General features: G+C 49.2%; 2 protein-coding genes across 2 annotated transcripts; one reads left to right on the top strand and one right to left on the bottom strand.

Moving 5' to 3' along the window:
* Nucleotides 1,563-5,785, bottom strand: LOC110431317. Its single transcript, XM_021450321.1, has 3 exons — nt 3,467-5,785; nt 2,829-2,885; nt 1,563-2,162 (listed from the first exon to the last, which is right to left on the bottom strand). The coding sequence occupies exons 1-3, from the start codon at nt 5,768-5,770 to the stop codon at nt 2,028-2,030; spliced, it is 2,496 nt and encodes an 831-aa protein (XP_021305996.1). The 5' UTR covers nt 5,771-5,785; the 3' UTR covers nt 1,563-2,027.
* Nucleotides 6,146-7,939, top strand: LOC8082280 (pentatricopeptide repeat-containing protein At1g03540). The gene has a single exon (XM_002437225.1). The coding sequence runs from the start codon at nt 6,146-6,148 to the stop codon at nt 7,937-7,939; it is 1,794 nt and encodes a 597-aa protein (XP_002437270.1).

Below are 7,939 nucleotides of genomic sequence, written 5' to 3' on the forward strand. Positions count from 1 at the left end.
GATCGGGTGATTAACCCGTTTTTCATTAAGAGGTGGGTAACAAAATGTTACAGAGGACAAGCGACAAAGTCCCGCCGGCCAGGCGAGAGACCTGTCGGAGGGGGAAACAAAGACACTAGAAAATTATACATAGATGGGCTTGTGGACGACCAAGCGGCGGCCATCTGCTGGGGGCCAAAGTATCCAGCTTGCATCCAATCGTTGGCTTCCCGTAGAGAATCAATTTTGGCTCTTGCAACATCGGGCCTCGTTCCTGGCGCGAAGACAATCCCATTGCGGTGCTTCCATGCATTCCAGCTGATTAGGAGGAAGAAGGTGTCGAATATTGGCCTCGAGGCTTTATCCAGAATCAAGCGCTTTTCGACCCACCAGTGCGCGACGTGCCTGGGGCACCAGGGACAAGAGACCCATAGGTGCCAGCAGGGCATGCCAAAGCTGTCTTGTGAAAACGCATCCTAGAAGCAAGTGATCAACCGTCTCGGCCGACTGCCCGCACAGCGCACAGTCATCATACGCCTGTAATCCATGGCGTTTTCTGCGCGCCGCCGTCCATAGTCGCTTGTGCAGGGCGAGCCACCCAAAGAACTTGACCTTCGGTGGCGCTCTCGTGCGCCACAGCTCCCTCGCCCCAAGCAGCGACGAGGAGCCATGGAAGAACGCTCTGTAGGCAGAAGATGCAGAGTAGTGCCCATCTGCTGACCACTTCCACACAAACCTATCAGACCGCAGCGGGTCCAGCACGATTGCTCGTGTGATCTCCCAGACTTTGATGTACTGACGCAGAACCTGTGTGGTGAGCGCCCCTGTGATGTCCCGCGCCCACTGGTTAAGATGCAGCGCATCCTTGAGTGATCTACGACGTCCAGCGCACGACGTCGCATTGAACAAGTTGGGCGCGAATAGGTTCAGTGCACCGACCTGAGACCACGCATCAGTCCAGAAAATTGCTGCGACGCCGTCCCCATGGACAACAGACATACTGACAGATGCCATCGCGGCCACCTCCTTCTCTTTCGGCGCAGGTAACCCGGCCCAGTTTCTGCCGGGCTGTTTCATCGTGATGATTAAGAAAATTTACTTGTTACACCATCATTCTCGGAAAGTAAGTTCGAATCTTGGTTGAGATCGAGCACCTGCCGACCTGCGGCCAGCAAGAAACAGCCATCCACTAGAGCTGGTTTTGATCCCAAGGATTTTAAAAACTGGCGGCAATATTTGTTGATGTCACGAATGGCGGGAAGCTCGTGCTGGAGCTGAATATGGGATCTCAAATTCTCAATAACATAAACCGTCAAGTTTTCACACAAATGATCAAGTGGCAGATCTAAAGATGGCAATGGATACCCGAAACCCGATGGGTTTTTGCTCTATTAAGGTAAGGATATAGATCAACTTCACTACCCGTGGTTTTGTTAATGGGGCAAAAGCTAGACCCAGCGGGTTTATGGGCATGGGTCTGGGTGTGTAGTACCCAAACCTGCAAACCCATGGGTTTTTTAAACCCGGTTCACCATATCAGCACACAATATAATTAGTACATAAAGTACAAAATGCAAGAAAAATAAACGAAACAGAGAACATGCATACTCCATACTTTTTTTTAAGTAGAAGCTCCTTATGTGAAAGTTGCATGCACTTAGTTCATCTGGACTCAAAGATATGACAGATGTTGGCACCGAGTATTAGCAGGTCATGGCCCAGTGCATGCTAGAGGTGAGTGTTCTATCAGAACTCGCAAATTTCTAGTGCGGAGGTGTAATAACACATAACATGAATCCCACCTTGCCAATTGATTCAACTTTAAGTATTTTGGTGCACTATAGAGTAGACTTGCTCACTTGACTGGATGACCATCTTATGACATGTTGCGACGGGCACGGGCAACCCGTTAAATACCCGTGACCCGATGGGCATGGATTTGGGCACAAAATCAAACCCATAACGGGTCATGGGTTTTTTAATGGGCATATTTTATATTAATGGGCATGGGTTTGGGATAGCAAAACCCAGCAGTTTTGTGCCTGTTGCTAGGCAGATCCCTCTGCGGCTCTTTCCTGTTGGTCGCCATCGCCCTTGGTCTCTCCGCCATAGGCCAGCAGACTCTCTGCGAACGTCCTTGTGGATTGCGGCCCATTTGCCCTTATGTCTTCAATGGAATTAAGCTGAGAATAGCACATTAAACAATTATGAATTTCGACTGTCCAAAACCAACAAGGATGGAAAAGGCGGATGACTGCAAATTGGACGATAGCGGTAGACAAGGTGGGGGAACAGAGAACACATTTCTACGCAGAAAGAAAAATGATAACTACATACAGGATAGAGTTATTCATAGCCTGAACGGCTCAAGCGACATCTTGAGCATCCATCTCTTTGCTCTTGTGTTATACTATCCCTTTACCAATTCTATTCTTCTACTGAACAAGCAGTTTATGACAAATATTATGAAAAAAAAAATGCATATCAGATTCTAGGGTTCTTTTGACTGAAAAGTCCAATTACATCGACAATAGCAGCTCACTATAAATTATTGCAAACAATGGAGAGATGTCATAACTTAACTAAAAAGTGTTAAAACTATACTACACTATTTCATATTGATTCTTCATGTTAAATATACACTATTGTTATGGTTCTAATTACCATGTCAAATTTGAACTACACTAGAAATTTTCTAGTTCCATGTTATGTATGCATTGCAGATAGGCTTTATTGTTTTTAGTATGACTGCCTTAATGTATCATTAACTATGGAGGAATTAAACATTTTAGGTAGTATGATTTTTTACTTGAAGGCTTTTATTAGGAATAGAAGAATGCCACACTTACATTTACACCATCCTTTTCTCGCCAGTTGATATTCTCAGGATCCGTGGAGTTTGAAAGCTGCAAAAGTAACAAGCCAAGAAGAGTCACTAATAAGTCATTTGCCAGGTTATTTGTCCTGAATAGGAACCAATAGTAGTGCATTATTGGCAATTTTTTTTCCTATACTGAACAATAACACAGAAATATATCATCATAAGCCATTGGCTACAATTACCATCAGTTGAGCACTAATATGTGTTTCTTCTTTGTATCAACCAAAATGATGAACACAAATTATTTAGAAAAATATCATTCGGTCTCACTACCACATTATACAGATAGCTAATTAAAGCATTTCTCCGAGGACAAGTTAATCAAATTGGATCTGAAAAAGATCAAGATGGAGGGATGAGAAGAGATGACTTCCTGCGGAACACGACTAATAAGTTGTCCTCTGGAATTAAGAATCCTAGGAATTAATACAAACACTCAAGACAGAAAATTAAGAACTAACAAGGTAATTGCCTGCTATATAGTGGATCAGGAGCACCACATTAGCTGAACTAGATAAGGCGATCAAACTCACTAGGCAAATACGTCACCGGATTAAATTGATTAGGGTAATGCATGGACACATAAAGGATTGATAGGGTACACACCTTGGCAGGTGTAACACCGCTGGCCACCCGCAGCCTTTGGTCTTTGGTGCAGTGCTCAATATGATTGGCATCGAATTTCTCACCACAATAAAGGCATAGGTCGTTCGCTCTTCTGTAATCTCGCAGTTGCCATTCCTTCCAGAGAGCTTGACCAGGAGGACTTAGCTTAGAATCTACCTTACCAAGTCCTAAAGGAGCTTTGCCAGATTTCTGATACTTTTGTTTAGAGTTGTCCAGAATTTGTTGTTGTGCTTTGGCTAGCTTGATGGCTCTGGCCATAGTGTCAGGCACCTGAGCTTGAACTGCTGCCTTGATATCCCATTTGAGGCCCTTAATAAAATAGAATATGAAGAAGAGCTCATCATATCCATTGTTGTGCATCAAAAGCTGACATTGCAGAGCTTCAAAGGTGGTGACATAGTCCTCGACTGTTCCAGTTTGCTTCAACTCCAACAACTCATTCAGAGCTTCTCTATACGCATATGTGCCAAACTTAGATTCCACCTCTTGCTTGAATTGAGTCCAAGTTCCCAATCCATTTTGCTGCTTGTACACCTGCCACCATCGAGCTGCACTGCCCTCCATATGTAAGGAGGCTGAAGTGACCCACATTGACTCATGAACGTTAAAGATGCAAAAATAGTTTTCACATTTGTCAAGCCAGATTTTAGGATCCACGCCCTCAAAATTTGGAAATAGCATCTCAGGCAGAGGTGTATAGTTGTGGTGTGAATCACCAAAAGGCCTATGGTGACTGGGTTCAGTACGAGGATGAGGCTGGACACTGGAGAAAGGCCGCTCCTGTTGGGGAGGAATGGAAAACAGTGGAGATAGAGATCTTGGTGAGGACAATGTCTCAGCATCCATATGCTCTAAGGCGAGACGAGCGACTGCCTTTCCAATGTCTTCGATTTGTTTAACCATCAACTGCTGATCATGCGAGGCCTGCTTCACATCTTGTGAGTTGAGATTCATTTTTGCCAGCAATTGCTGCTGCGTGGAGCCGATGTCCGTCACATGAGCATGCAAGACGTCCAGTCTCTCCATCAACTTGTCCCAATTCGCATCTTGGTGCTGCTCGCGTGTTGGTGTTGTAGATGCCTGGGACTCATTGACGTCATCGTGGTTCACAACATCCGGGACGGGCAGGAAAATGGCATTGATACCTCTCTGTGCTTCCATACTAATAGCAGCCTTTGTGTGTGCTCCACTTGCAGCAGCGTCCATAGGTAGAATATCAGAACTGAGGTCATCAAGGGAGGTTTTGATAACAGTAGAAGAAGGAAACAATAATGATGACGAACTTGCCGTGGCGATTCCCTTGACCATGGAAATATCAGGCTCACTGGGCACACCATACTGGATATCAAGCTGACAACAACCATCATATATATTGCGACCATGTAACTCTCCGAAAGCTTCAACAGCATCATATTTGGATCGGAAAACAACCTGAGCAGACACATGGCCTAACCCCCCAAACACTTGCACCTGCTCCATATCACCAAATGGACTAAAAACCTGACGAAGCACATGTTCTGTTACAGGATAGCAAGCGTTGTGGATGGTGACCTCCAGGACACGATTTGGCGGAGTCCAGCTCTGAGAACTGCAAGTAGGCAATCCATCAAACACCTGGTAGGTGTCCACCTCATGGGTGTTGCCCTTGGAAACATCAGGCTCGCTGGGCGCACCATACTTGATATCAAGCTGACAACAACCATCATATATATTGCGGCCATGCAACTCTCCGAAAGCTTTAACAGCTTTATATTTGGATCGGAAAACAACCTGAGCAGACACATGGTCTAAGCCCCCGAACACTTGCACCTCCTCCATATCGCCAAATGGACTAAAAACCTGACGAAGCACATGTTCTGTTACAGGATAGCAAGCCTTGTGGATGGTGACCTCTAGGACGCGACTTGGGGGCGTCCAGCTCTGAGAACTGCAAGCAGGCAATCCATTGAACATCTTGTGGGCGTCCACCTCATGGGTGTTGTTGCCCTTGGAAAGATCAGGCTCGCTGGGCACACCATACTGGATATCAAGCTGACAACAATCATCATATATATTGCGGCCATGCAACTCTCCGAAAGCTTCAACAGCATCATATTTGGATAGGAAAACAACATGAGCAGACACATGGTCTAACCCCCCAAACACTTGCACCTCCTCCAGATCGCCAAATGGACTAAAAACCTGACGAAGCACATGTTCTGTTACAGGATAGCAAGCCTGGTGGATGGTGACCTCGAGGACGCGATTTGGGCGCGTCCAGCTCTGAGAACCGCAAGTAGGCATTTTCGTCGAACGCCTGAAGGGCAAGGTGAAGTTGCCGCCCCTGAGTGCTCCCGAACAGCTCCGAAGTCGACCGCCGCCTGCGCCGCCACACACCCAAGCCGAGGATCGACTTTCTGTGGTACCAGCTGTAATACCGTTGCCCACCGGCGAGGTGCCGGAGACGTGAGCTCGCAACCAGATCACAGGCGATAGGAGAATCGAGGAAAGGTTCCTCGCGTTCCTGTTTTACTTTTTCAGGGTTCAGATATGAGTTGAGATTCTCTCGACACATGCTCCAGCGCTGTCAACCGGGACCCACACACTCCCTAACGACACGCTTAATAACCTGTGACAACTCCGCACGCCGCCGGCGCGCCGTGCTCTCGTCAGGACACGATGCCCCTGTCCCCAGCCACGCCGCCCGACGTGGTCGCTGTCCACCGCCTCCTCGAGTCCCGCGGCCTTCCCGCCGCCGCGCGCCTCGCTGCCGCCTCTGCTTCCTCCTCGCCGCTCCCGCTAGCCGCGGTCCTGCTACACCGCCCGCTGCCCCCGCGCCTCGGCTACTGCCTCCACGCCCGCGCTGCGCGGGCGGGCCTCCTCGCGGACCGCTACCTCGCCAACGCGCTGCTCGCGTTCTACGTCCGCCTCCCGGACCACCTGCCTCACGCGCTCAAGGCGTTCGACGACCTGCCCCGCCGCGACGTCGTCGCGCACTCCTCCGTCCTCGCCGCCTTCCTCCGTGCCGGCCTCCCGCGCCGCGCGCTCCTCCAACTGAGGACCATGGCCTCCGGTGGCTGCGGCACCGACGACGACGACGACGTCGCTCCCAGAGCGCACGCGCTTTCCGCCTCCGCCAAGGCATGCGCCGTTCTGCGCGACCTCCGCGCGGGAGCCTGCGTGCACGGGACCGTCGTCGTGCGAGGGTACGGCGACGATGGCGTCGTGCTGAGCGCGCTCGTGGACATGTACGGCCACTCGGGCGCGCCGGGCGACGCGCGGAGGGCGTTCGAGGAAATGCGCGCCCCGGACGGGATATGCTACACGTCGTTGATATCAGCATTCGTGCGGAACGACTGGTTCAACGAGGCCCTGCTGTGGTTCCGGGCTATGGTCGTCGCAGATGGGGTTTGGCCGGACGGCTGCACATTTGGCTCTGTGATGACGGCGCTTGGGAACTTGAAGAGGGCGAGGCAGGGTAGGGAGGCGCATGCGCAGGTCGTCACACGTGGCCTGTGTGGGAACGTGATCGTGGAGAGCAGCACACTTGACATGTACGCCAAGTGCGGGATGATGGTTGATGCACGCAAGGTATTTGACAGGATGAAGGTTCGGAATGCAGTTTCATGGTGCGCCCTGCTTGGGGGGTATTGTCAGAGTGGGATGCACGAGAAGGTTCTCTCATTGTTTCGACAGATGTATATGGAGGACGATGACTGGTATAGCTTTGGAACTCTTCTGCGGTCTTGCTCTGGTCTGTCTGCAGTAAAGCTAGGAAAAGAAATCCACTGCCGTTTTATGAGGATGAGAGGCTGCAGAGACGTCATTGTTGAATCCGCACTCGTGGACCTGTATGCGAAATGTGGTGTGGTAGAATACGCATACAGGGTTTTTGAGAGGAGCAGTGTCCGCAACATGATTACTTGGAATGCCATGATTTGTGGTTGTGCTCAGAATGGCCATGCTGAGCGAGCTATCAGCCTGTTCAATGAGATGCTTAGGGAAGGGGTCAAGCCAGACTACATCAGTTTCATTGGTGTTCTTTTTGCCTGTAGTCATACTGGGATGGTTGAGGAAGGAAGGAACTACTTCAACTCAATGAGCAAGGTCTATGGCATCCCCCCTGGTATTGAACACTATAATTGCATTGTTGACCTCCTTAGTAGAGTAGAGTTTCTGGAAGAGGCTGAAGATCTTGTAAACAAGTCACCGTTTAGAGATGATTCATCACTGTGGGCAGCAATTCTTGGTGCCTGTGCCACACATACTAACCCAGATGTAGCTGTAAGGGTTGCAAAGAAGATGATGGAATTGGAGCCTCATTTCCACCTGAGCTACGTTCTTCTTGAAAATGTGTACAGGACGATTGGGCGATGGGAAGATGCTGTAGAGGTAAGGAGGGTGATGAAATCAAGAAAGGTAAAGAAAGAGGCAGGAACAAGCAGGATTGGTGTAAACAGACTATACTTTTAG

Source organism: Sorghum bicolor, chromosome 10 (genome assembly GCF_000003195.3).
Source record: "Sorghum bicolor cultivar BTx623 chromosome 10, Sorghum_bicolor_NCBIv3, whole genome shotgun sequence".
Classification (NCBI taxonomy): domain Eukaryota; kingdom Viridiplantae; phylum Streptophyta; class Magnoliopsida; order Poales; family Poaceae; genus Sorghum; species Sorghum bicolor.